We start from the raw sequence: 19,104 nt of genomic DNA, 5'->3' as shown, positions 1-19,104 counted from the left end.
CTTGAAAAATTCTGATTTCCCGTCGTTTGGAGCATAAATTCCTAATATCAATATTCTTTCTCCTTGAGCTTGAATTTCAATTGCCAAAATTCTACCTTGTTCATCCTTGAATAAAAATTTAGGTGTCAGGCTCTCTTTAGCATAAATCACCACTCCTCTCTTCTTTACTTTGTCCGACGATATAAATTCTTGGCCTAGTCTTTTATTAACTAAAACCTTTCTATGGAGCCTGGTCACATGAGTTTCTTGTAGGCAAATAATGTCCAATTGTTCTTTCTTCAATATATGAAATAACCTCCTTCTTTTCTCCGGGGAATTTCCGCCATTAATATTCCAACTAAGTAGCCGCAGAGACATCCTGAACTATTCTGTCACACCTAGAGCGGTGTGTCTTCTTTCTCCTCTGGTTCCGAAGGTGCAGGCGTTGGTCCACCTGGGTTGGGTAAAGGCCAATTAGCTGCTGCTTGTTTTTGGAGATCTTCTCCGTGGTCGTGCAGGAACTTTTGCAGGTCCTCTGGTGATCTTATTTTAGCCTTCTTCTGTTTGTAAGTAAATGATAGTCCTTGTGGGAACTCCCACCTGTAAGGAATTATGTTAAGTCTCAACAATTTAGCCAATTCTGAATAGGTGGCTCTCAAATCCAATAACTGTTTGGGAATGTCTCGGTAAATTTCCACCCTTTTCTCTTGTATCACAATTGAGTTTTTAAAGTGTAGGCCTAGTATTTTGTCTCTCTCTTCCCTTGATCTCAAAGCTATTAAGCAGTCTCTGGATCTATCTTTTCTTACCAATCTTCCCAACCGAAAAGCCGATACAATTTTAAAGTCACTTTCTTCTTTTAGATCCCAGAACTTTGTAAACTCTGTTGTCAAGAGTCCAATCAAATCTTCTTGCTCAATTTCTGGGACTGCCCTCAGCCTGAGGTTAGTCTCCCGATTTTTCAATTCCACCAATGAGAGATAGGTTTGTTGGTCACCTATCTGTTTGTGTAGAGGTTTGACTTCCGCTTTAACTTCCTCAACCTCTTTTTTAGCCGATATTGCAATTTGAGCGGCTTCCCCTGCCAGTTTACGATTCTCTTCTGATGCTCCTTGCAATTTTTCAATTGCTAGGTTATGTAGGGAAACTTGCTCTGTCAACTTCTGGATTGAGGATGTTGATTGATCAATTTTTATTGATTGATTATCAATTTTTTGATTTATCACTGCCAATTGTTCCAGAACTTGTTTCAGTACACCCTCAGCTCCTCCTGTTGCCATATCTCCCTCCTCTGATTTTTCAGGCTTTTCGGTTTCTACTTTTTGTGTCGCAAGCACAGCTGGAACTGATAATCTGCGTCCCTGAGTTAAAGTTGTTTGGACAAGCTGTGCCTGCTTTTTTGCTTTCTCTTTCTCCTTAGCTTCTTTAGCTTTGGCTGCTCTTGTCTTTCCTGCGCCACTCATCAGTCAATGTTCAAGGTCAAATGTTATAATCCCATGGGAAAGACAAGCTCAAATTTAAAAACAGTCCATTGAGAGAGGATAAACAGAAAACTTTTCCCTGGCCTCTATATTGCCAATATCCTCTAGGGGGAGTGCCACCAAAATTTTAGTGAGAAGAAGGTAGCTTTCCGCCATTTAAAGTCCCTTTGTTCCAACTTTGAAAGCACCTTTAAAGGCGAATTAGTTCCAACGCACTAAGAAAAGAGTCCTGCAGAGCACTTTTAAACATGTAACAAAGTTCCAGCAAGGTGCCTGCAAATGTATCCACTTCAGCTAAATAAGCTCAAAATTACACTTTCCAGTTACAAAAGTATCTGGAGGTTTGCAACAGTTCCGCAGTTTATACAACTTTGCCCGGCCACCCGGGAATATGGAGTTAGAGTCTTCCCTTACCCCTTGGGGGACCACTTCAGGTCCAATTTATGCTGTATTTATTCTTAAAAGGAAAGTTTCCAATGTGCACGAAAGTCCCAATTTAAAGCTTGAAAGCTTCTCTACTCACAGCGCTTTCCGCTCTTTAGATCATCTGCTTTGATCTTGCAAGCAGTGCCGGAAGACGGACTTCCTCTTTCTCGTCTCCCGTTTTCAGCCAAATTTTCCGAATTAATTTGTAGGATCTTAGGTCCTTACTCACGGGTTTGATGTTTCAGCCCGATGTTTCTTGGAAGAAGGATCAGCGCTCATCCGTGACAGCCGCGCGGCTTCGCCTCCGCAGAAAGAGCGATGAACCCACAGCACCGCTCCCCCTCCTTCACTCCGGAGCCCCTTACGGGGTTCCTTTCGTGATTTCGGGGTCGCTCCAGGTGCCCGCCGGGTCCCACGGCCACGGACTCACTCTGCCCGTGGTTTCTCTTGATGGGTTGTCGCTGCGCCGTCGCGAGCAACCCTTTTCTGCGGTGCCCCTCTTCAGAACTCGAAGAGGTCCGCCATCACGGTTTCGCGCCGCCCCCGGAAGTCCCCTCAAAAACAGTTTCATGAAGACTGAGCATGTGAACATAGCTATAGAGTGCTTCTGGGAGTGGGTGATCGGGAGGATGGAAAATGGGTAACAGGAATGGGATGGAGAGGCTGGCATCCTGAACAGCAGAATGTTGCACTGCAACATTTTGTTGCAGCTCCAACCCATGGCAGTGTTGCAGGCAAGTTCTTTCTAGTTTTTTGGAGTTGCAACTTCTTTCATTCTCACACAAATGAGGCAAGTTACTTGTTTAGTATTATCTGACAAGAAGATAGTTGCCTTTGGTGAATCCAAGATTCTCTCCACTGGGCAACATTAGATGCCTTACATTTATAGTTTGATTAGAGCTTTGGCTTCCTCTTCCTAAACTTAGTTATTTCTTTTGTTAAATTTCTCTCCTGCCACTTTTAGTACGCAGTGCTCCCAGGATGATGTATAATAAAATTCATGCACATACACATCACAATCCATCACTAAAATAACAAAATGAACAAGAGATGAAACATTATAATGAGAATCAGGAAAGAAAATAAACATATTTTACATAGTGGGGGAAGAAAACAAAAGTATTTCCTTGGCATCGAAATGATAACAACATAAGCCCAGGTGAATCTCCTCAAGGAGAGGTTTCCAAAACACTGTGGCATAAATTAAGAATCTCTCACCAGTCACCACCCATTTTACATCAGCAGGTGGTCGCACCCAAGGGAGAGTTTCGGATCAGAGTGATAATTCAATATACAGCAAACACAGCCTCAACAGGTACCTAAGCCCCAGGCTCTATAGGCTTACTCTCACAAATGTTTTATAATAATTCTTACAGCAGTATTTCTCAAGCCTGGGTAACTAGCTGTTTTTGGACTACTATTCCCATGATTCCTGACCGCTAGTCTTGCTAGCTAGGGATGATGGTAGTCCAACAACTTCTGGGGACCCAAGGTTGAGAAAGGCTGTCTCATAGTAATGGTGAACCAGTGGCTGACAATAGGTTGCCAGGGAGTCCAGCAGCCCCTGGAGGGTCACAGGTTTCACTTCTCTGAACTTCTATTTGCTCTGCAGGCCTTTTGTGGCAGAACGTCTTGGTCAATACAGTAGATGATTGGGCTTCTTACTTGTCACGTTTTAAATCCAGCTGAAACAAGCAGAAAAAGCCAGATGAGGCATTCTTGGACAGTGCCATTTCTATCTGCAGGGTTAGGGTTGAATGTAGAAAAAACGCTCCAATGCCAAAAAGCTCACCTGAGAAGCCCACCTTTCTCTCAGGCACACCTTTACACACACACACACACACACACACACACACACACACACACACTCCCCTTGATGCAGGAAATCTTTCATATGTGCCACCTCCTCCCAGCGATAAGGTACCCCATGCTTTCCCTGTACACTTGAATCAGCTCTTAACTCACCTTAAATGCTGTGGAAAAGGCTCAAAACAGTCTTGTGTTGTTGCTGCTGTTTTCAATTGCAGAAACTTTTCAGTTTGTCTCCAAGCGGCATTATGGCTTCCCCTTCAGTCTCACTTTTTACCTCAATGGAATGCAAGTGGACCGCTTAAGTACCTGCTGTGAATATAAACACCGGAAGGGGACTCGGCTGGGAGGCAAACATGGATACTTTGGTCTTGTCAACGTGGAACGATCAGCTCCTTGCTACAGGTATGGACAATGGGTTGGTTGTCTGTTGGGACCTGGAGACTGTAGCGGATAAAATGGGCATGAAGGAAACTCGGCTCTTGAAATTGCTGCCAGGCTCTTCTTATAGGGCCCTGTACCTGTTCAGGTATAGGTTCAGGAACTGGCTGCCATCTTGGATCCTGCTGATTCCAAGCTCCAAAAGAGAAGCCTCATGTAGCCAAAAAACCCCTCCATTAGCACCATTTTAATACTTTCAGTTAAATTGTGGCAGAAGCTTTCATGATCCTGAGCGCACATCATCCAATGGCATGGTGTGTCTGACAAAGTTAGTGCTGACCCAAGGAAGCTTCTGCCACAATATACTAGTTAGTATTTATGGGTAATGCCACTCTCGGTTGGTTTTGCTGAAACAGGCAGCCCTGGATAGTCATCTATAGCCATAAAAAACAGACCAACTATTCTATTGTTTATTGAACTCGAGTATGTGGCAGCGTGCGGCATCAAATGCATAACAGAGACTGAGAAGGCACAGGAGGTGCATATGCACGTATGAGTTGAAGGAGAGTAGAGAATAAACCTTTTAAACAAGGGTGCACTTTCAGATTCTGGAAATTCAAAAAACAAAATGAAAAACCTTAAGAACGAGACACCAATAAACCATTGACGCGAGTATGAAGGCACTGCATGGCTTCATTTGATTGCTTGATTTGTTTGAAACTGTTTCACCACCTGACACCATTTTAGCATGGCTTTCCTCTCATTTTGTGGCTTTGCTTGGTAGGGGTTGATTTGAGGGGCGCTTTCAAGGTAACAGTCCTGCTTTGTAGCAGTAGACCGAACAAGATAGTCTTCTAATCCTGTTCAACTCTGCGTCCCAGTAATGTAGTCACTAAGTGCTTGCAGGTATTGCTGTATCTTTCCCTAAATATTCAAGGTCTGTTTAGGAAATAACGTTTAAGATAAAACTAATGCTCAAAAATTACATTATAGATCACAGCCATCTTTTAAAGGATGGCGTCTCCAATGTACTTCCTGGTTTATTCTGATGTTGCAATTAAATTAATATGGGCACACCAGGACCCTCATTTTTGTCTTTCGCTGAAATCAGTGGCAACGCAGCAATTTCTCCTTGGAAGCATTCCTTTCTACAACATTTCTTTTGATTTGCAAAGTAGTACCAGGCAAGAGAATGCATGCAAATTTTCTAGTCTCATCTTTCCCTGTTATAGGATATTTTATAAATAACAACGAAAAGCAGAAGAAAAAGAAAGAAATGGGAACTCCCATAGAGCCAAATTACTTTTCAGATAAGCATATTCCACTATCCAGAAACACTTTCCCCTTCTTCAGAGTAAGATTTGCATAATGTATGTAAATGTTATGCTATCACTGGTGTGATAAGGCTGTTCGGAGGAGTGGAAAGCATGCAAATTAGAGGTGGTTGTATTTTTCAGTAAAGGTCCAAACTAGCTACATGCGTGTGTTTCTGTGCCAATTTGCTCCAAAAAACTTGGGAAAATAGCAAAATGCTTCAAACAATATATTTTATAAGGGAAGAATGTTTACTTCTGACATACCAACATGTAAGTCTTAAGTATGCAATCCTAGTATAGACCCATACCTGGGAATAAGCCCCATTGAATTCAACGGGGCTTTCTTCTTAGTAGATATGCATAGGATTGCACTTTTAACCATTTTAATGATTATGGCTATGAACCTCATTTGACATTTTGTAGCCCATGCACCCAGTTTGAAAATACCGTTTTAGAGCTTTTAGCAGTCTGCTTAGGTTTTTATCGTCTACAATATCTTCTACAACCTTGATGACTTCACTGCTTACCTCAGATTCCAGATCATTTATGAAGAGAGTAGACAGCACTAGTCCTTCCCTCCCCCAATTGCATTGTGATGAATGTCCATTTCCTCCCCCCCCCCAATTCTTTTGATGATGTGTTCCTAAGTCATAAGCCATAATAGGGTTTGTCTTCCTGTCTTGTGATTGCTAAGTCCCCGCAGGGGCTCCTGATAGAGCAAAAGAAAAAAATATATGGAGAGGATAGCGCAGGAGAACAAATCACACCCAAACAATCATAGTTTGTAGGAATACTGACTCTCTACAAGTCTTTGAAAACATAATTTTGAACCGTATATACTCGAGTATAAGCCGACCTGAATATAAGCTGAGGCACCGAATTTTACCACAAAAAACTGGGAAAACCTATTGACTCGAGTATAAGCCGATTCACCACACCAGAGGCTGGTGGTGGCAGTGGTGAAGGAAGAACAAACAGTCCAAAAGGGCTGCTTTCAGACTGCTCGTTCCTCCTCCGCTGCCGCCGCCAGCGGCAAAAGCGGAGGAGGAGGAAGGAGCAGCTTGAAAGGAGTATAAGCCGAGGGGGCTTTTTCAGCATAAAAAATGTGCTGAAAAAGTTGGCTTATAGTCGAGTATATATGGTAAGTGGTGCACCGTGGAATAAACCAGACAAATAATTCTCCTTTTTATAGAAATCTTTACAAAGTATGATTCGCTGTGGGATGAAAAACATGTGTTTGCATCCTTTCTCATTCTCTGCCAACAGAATTGTGGCTACTCCTCTTAAGAGAGGCTCTTCTTCTTTTCCCAGATCAATATGCCTGCCTCGTATTTCTCTAATACAATTTGCAGTGGTCATTGCCGGAAAAAATGTGCTTCTAGGCAACCTGTTAACCATGCTATTTTTCCCCATCCATAACAAGCTAGGTTTGATGGCATTGCCATTTTGCAACCATTCCTTATGAATCCACAGATAGTCCTACTCAGAGTAGACCCACTGAAATTAATGGGCCTAAGTCGGGCACGCCTATTAATTTCAGTAGATGTGTCTCCTTTGAGCTTGATTAATATTGGATATAACCCACTTCTTCTCATTTTTTAATATAAGCACAGGAACCTAAGATGCAGCTGTAAATCTGATGTTGTTTCTTCAAGGCTCTTAAGCCACAGGGGAGCCCATGGTTTGTGTCCTTTCCATTATCCATGGTCTACTTTCACAATCTCCCACTCTGCCTTTGCCAGGTGTATTATCGCAATGGGTCTGGACAAAAAGCCTTTGCCTCCCAAGAAAAAGATCCCTGTTGCCGATGAAGAAAAGAAAGAAGATTCTGCGAAGGAAGAATATAGCAATAAGCTACCAGGAAGTAGCAGCAGTGGAGAGGAAGGCAAATATTTAAGGTTTACTCCAGCTCCCAAACAACAGAAAGAATTTGTGGGAGATGCTCAAGAAATGCAAGTGGAGGCAAGAAAAAGAGCGATAGAAAGAGCCCTTGGTGATCATGAAAAGAGCCCAAGAATTGCAGCAATTGATGGTACAGTATGAACAGGGAGAAATTGTTGCACAGTATATGCCCTGTGGGCAGGAAGTTCTAGCGCCAGTCTCTGGCATCTTCAGTTAAGGAATCTCAGGTGGTAGATGACAGAGGAGACTGCTCTCTGCTTGAGACCCTGGAGAGCATCTGCCAATTATAATTAAGCAAACATGGGCTAGATCATTGGTTTTCAACTGGTGTGTCAGGACTCAATACTGGGTCACTGATTTATGGTAAGGGAAAAGGTAATAATGGGACGCGGGTGGCGCTGTGGGTAAAACCTCAGTGCCTAGGACTTGCTGATCGCATGGTCGGCGGTTCGAATCCCCGCGGCGGGGTGCGCTCCCGTCATTCGGTCCCAGTGCCTGCCAACCTAGCAGTTCGAAAGCACCCTCGGGTGCAAGTAGATAAATAGGGACCGCTTACTGGCGGGAAGGTAAACGGCGTTCCGTGTGCTGCGCTGGCTCGCCAGATGCAGCTTGTCACGCTGGCCACGTGACCCGGAAGTGTCTTCGGACAGCGCTGGCTCTTGGCCTTTAGAGTGAGATGAGCGCACAACCCTAGAGTCTGGCAAGACTGGCCCATACGGGCAGGGGTACCTTTACCTTTACCTTAAAAGGTAATAATAATAATAATAATAATAATAATAAATTTTTATTTATATCCCACCCTCCCCTGCCGAAGCCGGGCTCAGGGCTGCTAACAACAATAAAATAATACAACATTCTAAAATGTAAAGGACCCTCTGGATGGTTAATTCCAGTCAAATTTGGCTATGGGGTGTGGCACTCATTTCTGCTTTTCAGACCAAGGGAGCTGGTGTTTATCCATAGACAGCTTTTCCAGGTCATGTGGCCAGCATGACTAAACCACTTCTGGCGCATGGAAACGCTGTTTACCTTCTGCAGTGGTACCTATTTATCTACTCATGCTGCTATGCTTTCGAACTGCTAGGTTGGCAGTTAATGGCAGTTAATGGTTAAAAGTGCAATCCTATGCACTCACCCCATCGCACGAATTTGAACTGCCGACCTTACAATCGGCAAGCCCAAAAGGCTCACTGGTTTAGACCACAGCACCACCTGAACCCCATGGTCTATTGTGGATCACAACAGCAGTGCTACCACAATAGAAATATATGGGAGGGGGGATTAAGAAGTGCCCCTCCCAGTTAATAATTGTGTTGAAGGTGTGCCCTGGGTCTGGAAAAGTTGAGGACTACAGGGCTAGAAGGACCAATGGTCTAACCCCATATAAAATAGCTCCTTAAGTTCCTATGAAAATTGCCCCCTAGTTATCCTGTGTTCATAAACATAATTGCACAAACACTCATAATCACACCCACAAAGACGTTGACACATGATAGGACGCATGACCAGACACAGGAGTTACTATTATTGATACAATGCCATTAGTGACCATTTAACCCCTTTTTGTTTAGCTATAACCATTTTGCAGAGCTGTTTGTTTATTTAAGATAGTTCTAAAGTCAGGCTTCCTCAGCCTCAGCCTTCCAGATGTTTTTGGCCTACAACTCCCATGATCCCTAGCTAGCAGGACCAGTGGTCAGGGGGGACGAGAATTGTAGTCCTAAAACATCTGGAGGGCCAGGGTTGAGGAAGCCTGTTCTAACTTTTTCAAATATAGTGGCTTACAATGCTGCTTAAAAATAATTAAGCATATCACCAATTTATCCTTCATTCTTTATATAGCACAAAAAACAACAAAGTCAAAGTAAGTAAATCAACAAATACACTTTGAAACGATGCCTAAAAAACTGCTAAAGAGGCATGATGACATTTCCTGGTACAGTGGTATCTCGGTTTTCAAATGTCTCAGAAGTCGAACGTTTTGGTTTTTGAACGCCAAAAACCTGGAACTAAATGCTTCCATTTTTGAACGCGCCTTGGAAGCTGAATGGCTTCCACTGAGTGTTTCTCAATTTACTCAATTAAATTGGCAGACTGCCCTTTGCGCCTCAGTTTTCGAATGTTTCAGAATTCAAACAGTCTTCCAGAATGGATTACGTTCGAAAACCGAGGTACCACTGTACACATGATATGGCAAAACTTGTAGTCTGTGAAGCGTGGGTGAGAAATGTTGGTTCTCCAGAAGCTGTTGAATTGCAACTCCCATGAGCCCCAGCTAGCATGGCTAGTGGTTGAGGGTGATGGGAGCTATAGTGCGACAACATTTGGATGGCCACAGGTTTTCTCCCCTTGCCATGAAGCAGATGTAACTAGGTACATTGTGTTTTGACCTCTTTGGGAGCAAAAATGGCTGACGGTTTCTGCTCCAAGGAGAATGCAGCAAGTAGTAAGGGATGACTTCAGTTCTGCACACAATCACACACATTTATCATCTCTAAATGAAAAATTTGGAATTAATTCATTATTTTCAGATTTAGAGTTCAGCTAATGGATTCACCTCAAATGCATGCATTTAGTCCTATTAGCAGGAGTCGGGCAGAGTCCTCTACTTCTGCTAATAGGACTAAAATCATGCATTTGAGCAGAGCAGAGCTGGGCTGTCCTGGCAGGTCCTAGCAAACTGTTAGCAAAGTTGCCCCTCTGTACAGGAATTGAAGCCCCACCCCTGACTTTTGTTTGTTTCCACATGTGAGTCCTTTGCATGCTCTATCTATTTTCCCGCCATAAATATATTCTCACTCCCAACTCTTGAAACTTCCTTTGTGAGTTTATTGCAAGTTTCTCATTAGTTACCAGCTGTGCAGTTTTGTTTCATCTCCCCTCTTCCCCCTTCAGGAGGTAGTTACCTTTCAGACAATTACCTGTGGAGGAGACTCTGGCTGTCCCAGATGCAGCTGGTACCCTCAATCGATGCAATTAAATTTACTTACTCCTTAAGCCCCACTCTACAGGTTATTGTTTATTTGCCTAATTGGTTCCGCATGAGATGCTCCCCCCTATATTTCTTGTTCTTCCTGGCATTCTGTCATTTGAACATGGAGGAAAGTTGATAGGGAAAGGAAAGAGGTGAAAAAATGTGGTCCCCAGGGAATATATCTGGTTAACATGACAGCTTCTTTTACGTGATAACAGTTTGTTGCTTCTCTGCACGGTGGTAGTGAAACAAAGGGATGCTGCCAAAATACTTTATTTGTGAAAGGTCCACATGCATCTCAGTGTATCAGCATACAATTAATCCATTCACTGATGATGATCTCCAATGCTGAGGTGGACCTCTTCCTTGGCATAGTGTAGTACCCTCAGCTATGGGTAGGAACTAGAGCACTACAGGTAAATTGCATAACCTGTGCATTGTTTGTCAAACTGGAACAATGGTTTGCATTTATTACAGCATGAATGCCAGACTGGGTTGAGGTATCTTGGGTTGGGTGCAGGGAAAAGGACTGGATCTGAAGCTGCTCTTCCACTCATAGGAAGAATCTTTCCATTCACAAAAGGACACCTTTGGATCCAACACCAAAAAGGGGGTGGGGAATCAATTACAGAGATAAAAAAAAAAAGATACAAAAGACACAAAATGTTGTCTTAGGTGTGCCGCAGCAACAGTAACTGTTACACAATATTAATTGATGGAGATTTTCTCCAAAATGCATTGAGAACCAGAGTTAGCTTTTCAGCTGCCATTTTTGCCTTTGGATGCAATCCTTTCCTTCCGTGATGCCATGTAGTCACACTTAACAGTATGCACCTTTTTCCTTGTAAAAAAAAGCACCCCCAATTATGTTAAGAATTCTTCTTGCCAGCCCAGACTTCCAACTCAGCTAAGACCACTGATAGCTACTTCATTTGTTTAACATCACCACTCCTTGCAATTATCCTAGAGTGATACCTACATCAGTGAAGAGATGGGTGGGTGTTACATGGTTTGTTCAGATCAGGGATGGAGTCTTTTGCAATAAGCAAGAGAGGGTTCTACTGCTCCCATGGTGCCTCTGTTTACATCTGAGCACCTATCAGATATTTTGGGATGGAATTACATGTATTCTTCGCAAACACACATTTCCCAAAAACATATTTCAGGACTGTTTGCCAGTGTAATTATTTGCTTCAAAGTGATTATGTCTGAATGAGACCCACAAAGAGAAATAATAGAATGCATTTGATTTTGTGGGGCTGATTTCAGGCCATTTGACACACTGCAAGGTAGCAAACAAGTTTTCCACAAAATATATAGTTAGGCAGGTTTACTGTGGGCAGTCCTGGCTTTCTTAAAGGCATATATTTATGAAGTATGTGTCTCCAAGTATATGCGTTTGTGTGTTTCATATTTTTTGCTTGTATACTTAAAAACCACAATGTGAGAGGTGGTGCATAGTGAACAGAAAATAAGATTCCTGTTGGTTCCCACACACCTTGCAAAGTCTGTGAGGATTTAGAATGTATAACAACTACAAGTCCTAATCATCCTCTCCTCCACTGAAATAATTCCAATGTACTTAGTGTGGAGATTATGCCACAATTTGCCCTGCCTCTCTTGCGTATGGAGTAGCAAGAAAAAGTTTTTAACATTACTGTATCATTGTACAGTTTAAATCCATGGCTCAGCATGTTAACTTTATTGTTTGTGTGTGTGTGTGTGTATATATATATATATATAGGCAGAAAAGGGTCAAATGCAAAGGAGAACAAAGACTAATGGGCTTAACCTATTTGGGGTTAATGAGATATTCAAGTAGTTTGTGGTCCATTTTCTATCTCACGGTATGCTTGTCCTTATATTTCAGCATACGATGAAGATTTTGAAGCAGATGAAGAGAAATCAGATGGGAAAGTTAATGAAGAAGGACAGGCTGGTGATCAAATGAAAAGAATGTCAAAGTCACCCTCAGATGATGAAAAAGATAATTTAGACCATGAAAAGGAGAATAAAAAGTCATCACTGAAAGCTTCGCGGGCCTCTGACAGTGAACGAGATGAAAGTGATGGATACACCGGGAGTGACTTGGAGGAGGAGAGAAAACAAGGTTAGTTGTTTTCCTTAGAGTGGCATAGAATGAATGGCCTGATGCATGTTTAACTTGTTACATATGCCCTGTAATGGGTTATCTATTTTGTGGTTCACATTTAAGTACCCATTTGAATTACGATTGCTAAATTGATATAGAATGTGCCAGTCAGCACAAAATAAGCAAAGTCTCCCAAGCTGCTTCTTTAAACCTCTTTTATCTCTCAGGTACTATATGAGAATGGCCAGATAGGCGGCAGCTAGAAGAGGAAATTTGGGTCTTTCTTCTCCAGTGTGTGTGAAGACAGAAATTAAGCTCTCTCTTTCAGACCACTTCCTTTGTTCCTCTGGAAAGGTTTCAGTCTCACTCCAGAACCCATTAACTTGGACAGGAATTTATGATGCCCGTTGAGAAGCGCGGCGTTATAATTTTTATTTAAAGTGTGCCCATGCTCACCTTGAATTGTGGATGTCCAACGTGGTGTAGAGTGGAATAGACCTCTGGCCTTCTCAAGCTCCCAAATATAGCTGGTGGGGGTGGGGGGAGAGGGGAGGAGCACACAGGGCTGGCCCAAGACATGTTGGCACCTGAGCTGGACCCCAGGACGACTCCTCCCCCTCCCTGCCAGGGGTGAAGGAGGCCAGGGACAATGCAGTGGAGTAAGATCAACATTGGGTTCTGTTGCCCTGGGTTGACCCTGGACCCTGCCTCCTGAAGCGGTCTCTTCACCTTGCCTCGTGGGTAGGCTGCCCCTGGGAGTACATGTTTCCTTTTTTTACCTTGCCTTCCCCTCTCATCCTTAAGACCTCCCACTTACACAGGAAATACATCTCATGTACTGCTAATTTCAGACAATGTTTGATTATTGTGATCCATAGATTATGGGCCTGCTCAGACACTTCTGTGCACTACTGCGAGACCAGGACCTTAGGGAAGGGGCTGTTGTTGAGTGGTGGAACATCTCCTTCAATGCAAAAGCTCCCAGATTCAACTTGATAATGGGAATGTCCCCTGTATGAAACCCTGGAGAGCCACTGTGTAGGCAGTATTGCACTAGATGGACCTATGGTCTGGCTCAGTATAACAGACCTTTCCAAGTGTCCCTATTTTCCAGGGACATCCCTGATTTAGAGAAGCTGTTCCAGTTCCTGATTTGATCCTGGAATGTCCTGCTTTTCCCTAGGGCATCCCTATTTTCATTGGAGAAATGTTGGAGGGTATGGAGTTATCCGACCTCCAAGCCATCTGAAGACAATATAGGGAAGTTATTTTCAATGTTTAATGTTTTATTATGTTTTTATATATGTTGGAAGCCACCCAGAGTGGCTGGGGCAACCCAGGTAGATGTGTTGGGTATAAATAGGAAGATTATCATTGTGGAATGGGTCGTCCCTTTTTTCATCAGAGAAATGGAGGGTATGGTATAAGGCAGATTCGTATCAGGAGCAGGCCTCGCATGTAGTGTTCTCCCACCACTGATGTGATATCATATCACCCTGTCCTGCAGTGTAGAACCCTGCACAAACTTCCCCCTGCAAGATCCTTTTCAAACATTGTAAATACCCAGACACCTGTAGACGAGGCTACTTGGGGATACTTTGTCAATGTTTGTCAATGCTCCTTCTGTGTTCCTGTGTTCCAATTCACATGTTGCAATGAATCACTTGTGTATTTTTGACATGAGCACATTCATGGTATTCTGTGAGTTCCTGGCTCACTTTTTCCATTAAAAAAAAAAGAGCTAAAAGAGAAAGAGCCAATTAATCTGTAATGTATGAACTGGCATAATGTATGAAACTGTGTATAGTTTTCATCATATGAAAAGAAACATCTTGCATGGCAGCCTGTAGATGTCACTTTTGCATTGTAAAGTACCAGGCACCAAAAAATGTACCACTGTATATGAAAGTGAGAACCCATAGCAACAATTCTAAGGGCTCTCTCCTGCCATCCCTCTGGACTCCATAGTAAGCAGGGCTTTCCACAAGCCAAATTCTGGTCAGCGGTTGCAGCGTGACTCCATTTTGATCCAAGAATGACATGCCCACAACTGATAAATATGCAGTCCTGTGCCTTCTGAGTTCTGTGCAGGGGACAAACACTCAGAATGATGAACCCTAGATAATTGTTACCACAAGGAAATTAAAATGCTGCGGAATTAGTTTTCAGTAGCATAAATAACATTTTTGGTAACCTCTGCCTCCCCAGTCAGCATAACTGATGGAGATAATTATTTCCTTTATGTATTCTGAGCCGCACACCTTCATAAATAATCTAATGGGAAGCATGTATCTCATTTCCCATTCATTAATACAAACAGCGAAACGGGTCCAAAAGCTAGGCATGCTTGCAAAACAATGGAAATTGCAAGCGTTTTGGCTTTCCGTCGGTGCAGACCTGATTTCTTCCTGTTTGTTTCTTATCCTGCTGTTTCTTTTTGATACTGCCATAACTTACACAACAGTTGCTTGTCAAAGTGGACCAGGCATTCTGTGTTTACTGCTCCCCTGAAATCTCTCCATTGAAATGCCTTCCATTTTGACAGGCTTTATCGGAGAGCTCTTTTCCCAAGCCAAACGTTAATGTAGCTTTTGTATTTGTATTTTCTGTGTGAAATAGGAAAAGGTAAAGCAGCTGACTGGGAAATGGACACTGCTGCGAGAAAGATCCAGTGTTTCTATAGGAAGCACAAAAGTCGACGGCAAACTCGGGGTGTCAAACCAGGTTTGCAGTTGGTCTGCATGGACGAATCTTTGTTCTGATCAAAGAGACTTTGATTTCTCTAAGCAGCCAGTGACCATGAAGGATAATCAGCTTGCAGCTTTGCTAATCATTTAAGAAATAATTACATGCTCTTTCTTTTTTTAAGAGCTGGTGTTGCTTCTCAGGCTTGTGGTCACATGGTACTGGGTGGGGTGTAGTTGCATTGCCTAAAAATATATATTGTGGCAGCCTTTGTTAATAGCTGGACTGATCTGATAACTGGTATGATTTAAGTCTTTACGAATCATCTTATTTGGGGAATGAATTTTCCTTTTGCTGAAATTGCTAATAACTCTGAGGGTGCTCTTCCTCTTGAAAATGGCTTGGGTCATGCTTGGGTCATGGATAGCTTTCTTTTATGCAGGCATCTATCAGGGCATCTGCCCTCTGCTTAGGGCACATCTCATCGTGGGTGATGTACATCAGAGATTGGGAATCTGTGGCCTTTCAGAGTTGTTGCACTACAACTTCCATGAGCCCCAGCTAGCACGGCCAATGGTCAGGGTTGCTGATAATATCTGAAGACTACAGGTTCCCCCATCCCTGGTGTAGATTGTGTTTGGTGCTGGGTAGAAAGTCTTGCTTTGTGGCAGGGTCCTATCCAAACAGCTTTCTTCCTGCTCTTTCATTTTCGGATGCATAATTCACTTGCTTCTGATTAAATACTCTTGTTTGGAATTCATTTATGTATTTTTGTTCCACCCAATGAATATTGCAAAAATGCTTCCTCATTTGCACAAATGGTCCACCCAAGTCATTAGGAGATGAAGAAGAATCTCCTTTATATAGCCTTACATTAATAATGTAGCTGCACAGTAAACACAACTATTTGGAAACGTTTCCTTGCATCGGAGTGTGAATCGTTGGAATTCAACTTCAAAATGGAGAGGTTTAACATAAAAAGGGATATTATTGTTTCTTTCTTGTTTAGGACCAGGGTGCTTTGGCCATTAGAAGCAGGCATATGTTAAAAAGTAAGACTTTAATCTTACAACACATATTTGGAAGGAAGTCCCATTGAGTTCTTTTGAGCAGGTAAACTCTGGATTATGCTGCATGCAAGTTCCCCCAATGCATGAAGCTGCTACATGTTTTTCCACTTGCTTCTGTATGGAGGAGACCCAGGTAGCCAGGACTGATGTAGGCTCCTCACAGTTTACCTAAAGTTAAATAATGTTGACTGATAACTTTCAGTTTGAAGTATTGGGATTAGAAGAAGAGCCACTCCTGTAAATGTGCTTGCAGCTGGAAAACAGTGCTGAGGCTATAATAATAAAATAAAGAAAGGTATGTATTTATTGATTTTCTTTTTCATTTCACTCTGGAGGTAAATAACCGTAAGTAGAAACTGATTCTAGATTTGCCTTGGTTGTTTGACATCACAGTTAGTTTGAACTGCTTCTTACAGTAGAGGTTGAAGTTCCCTTGGAACAACATCAGATATGTGGCACAACTTCAGATATGTATGGTCACACCAAAGGTCGGTTTAGTCCAGCCTTCTGTTTCTTATATCAGCCAGCCACATCCTTCCTGGAAGGCCAAATGTCACCCCCTTGAATCTCCATTGATGTGAAACTCAGTAAAATGCATGGACTACTTTTTAGAGTTGAGGACAAGGAAGGTGGTGTACTAAATTTCTAGCTGGATACAGGATTTGTACTCATGGTTATGAGTAAAGCAAACTATGGAAACCATATTTATGTTGTTATCTCATCCTTGGCTCATGTGAATGGTTTCTTTTAAACCATAACATCTTCGTGTGTTTTTGATGCATTTCATTTGCATTTGTATTCTGAGTGATTTTGCCCTCACCATCAGTGCATTTGCTGTGGCACACTTTCTAGTTGTTGGAAGGCTATGGTTTCGAATACTGATTTGCTTGATTCTGTAAGCAACTCACATTTACTGTGCAAACCTGATCCAAAGCTACTTTGCAATTCCTTCTGTGCTATAGGATGGAACGTAGCTACTCCCATACTCCCTCTAGGAGAAGACTTAGCTAAGTCAGGAATGATATTTTTCTCCTGCGTTCACTTTTTTTTTGAAGGAAATGTGAGTGAGCTCCAATATTCTCTTTTAATTATGAAGGGTCTACAAGGTATAGAAAGAAAGAATAGGTTTGAACATTGATATACGTATAAGGAAATGAACATAGGATTAAATCGGCCTATAGTTATAGTGGTCCGAAGTGGTGTGCATGAAGGAAGGCTTTGTTTGTGACACCTGTCACTGCTACAGTGCCTGTAGCACAAGTGTTCATGGGGCTGACTTGGGGTTTTCATTATTAATCCGCTACATGCACTCAATTAATTATATTAAGACACATAACAAGCTGCACTTCTGGATAAGTAACTGATGAAGCCAGTAGTAAATTTCTTTTGACTATTGTTTCCTCAACCGTATGCTTTGTACAAAAATATGCTTGGCTGCTCATGCGTGCTCTGCTGCTGCTGCTATTTAACATTAATTCAGCATGCCATTCATTAAGCAGTTTTTAAAAATAGTTTTGTTTTAATTGTGGATTTAACTGGAAGCAGAGTAGATCTTGGCCCCTATACTCACTCCCAGCAGGGAGTTAAATAATGCACTCTGAGTTTTACAGATGAACAAATTTCAGATAAGTAGCATTTAACAAAAAATCCTGACCCATTTTGTGTGATAGTAATTGATCCATTCAGAGCAGAAATCCCAACGAGATATAACTTAAGTGGAATGATCATGCTAATTGGATAGGCGTGACAGTGTTTATTGAAGTGTTTTATTAATAGCATGCAAGACTGGTTAGGAAATGTGTATGTTTTGTAGCTAGAGGCTGTAGAAATGAGATGACCAACCATATTGGGTTAGCACTCGCTATCACTTCAGTGATTACAGTTTTCATCATCATGGGCACCAGCCATAGCTTTCTTTGTTTTCCCATCCAGAAGTAGTTCAGTAACTACAGCGAAGCCATATAGGATTGTCTGCAGTTTCAGAGGAGACTGCTTATCATTCAAAAGAGACTGTCAGAGTAAAATTGGATACGGCAGACCCAATGTTGTGCCGTGGACGAAAGCTTAGTGTGGTTTTTTGGTTGTCAGTTTGTCGCTTGCCAAATGCAAACAATAGCAGTCCACTTTACAGTGTTGGTGTTATGTGAACAATTAACAGCAAATAATTAATTAGAAATGCCCCTGGGGACTGAAGGAGCTGATTCTTGAAATATTATCTGGTGGGGAAGTCGCTGTAGGTTCTGAGATGGGAGCTGGAGATTGGGAGCTGCACTTGTGTCACCCTCAAGTACGTATGCAAGCCAAATCCATACAGTATTAGGGCATTTTCTTCCTTCCTCCACTTGCTGGAATTCCCTTCTGTGGGTAAACCCACAATCACAAAGCCTCAATGACTGGTGACGATGAGGTGAGAAGAAATCATAAGCAGTGCCATTGCAAGATTGACTCTGGAGGATAAATAGCAGTGTGAATACAGGGGTTTTAATCAGAACTGTGGTATGGGCAGGAAGTCAAATCTCCCTTTCCCATTTGCGTGGTCTTGATCTGGAGGGATGCCCCCTGAGGATGTAATTTAACATTTAAAACTAGACACATTCATTGTCATCAATCCATTCGCATTTGTCTGGGTTGGCCTTTAGACTTTGCTTTCTCCCCAACATTCATTTTGCAAGTATAGTGATCCCCCTCCTCCTGTTTGGGGGCCAGTAAACATTCCTCCCCCCCCCCCATGTGCATTCTGAAGTGGTATGGTCTAGGAATGCTTACTTCATGTTAGGGTGCTGATCATGTATTTTGTCTCTGAGTCACATGTTGCATATTTGTTATCCTTCTTGCAATCCTTTGAACTACCAGAAACCGGTGGTTTGTGGCCAGTTTAGCAGGAATCACTGAGATTGTGACAATGATATGGCAGGCCTCTGCAGATGTTCATGAGTAGCAAAAAGAGTAAATGTCCCATCAGTGTTCTAGTTCATACAACTGAAGACTA

At 42.4% G+C, this 19,104-nt stretch overlaps 1 protein-coding gene across 10 annotated transcripts in view; it reads left to right on the top strand.

Moving 5' to 3' along the window:
* Positions 1-19,104, top strand: part of ERICH3 (glutamate rich 3) — a gene marked incomplete at its 5' end in the record, with an annotated part of 66,476 nt that overhangs the window by 28,706 nt on the left and 18,666 nt on the right. For all 10 annotated transcript variants that reach the window (XM_083448365.1, XM_083448361.1, XM_083448359.1 and 7 more), the window contains 3 exons: positions 3,914-4,100; positions 7,135-7,424; positions 12,139-12,378. In XM_083448365.1, coding sequence (XP_083304491.1) covers positions 3,914-4,100; positions 7,135-7,424; positions 12,139-12,378 — 717 coding nt within the window. The remainder of the gene's footprint in view (positions 1-3,913; positions 4,101-7,134; positions 7,425-12,138; positions 12,379-19,104) is intronic.

The sequence above is a fragment of the Podarcis tiliguerta genome (genome assembly GCF_965153285.1).
Source record: "Podarcis tiliguerta genome assembly, chromosome: 6".
Taxonomy (NCBI): Eukaryota; Metazoa; Chordata; class Lepidosauria; order Squamata; family Lacertidae; genus Podarcis; species Podarcis tiliguerta.
The sequence above is the reverse complement of the archived record's forward strand: the minus strand, read 5'-3'. Positions and strand labels throughout refer to the sequence as shown.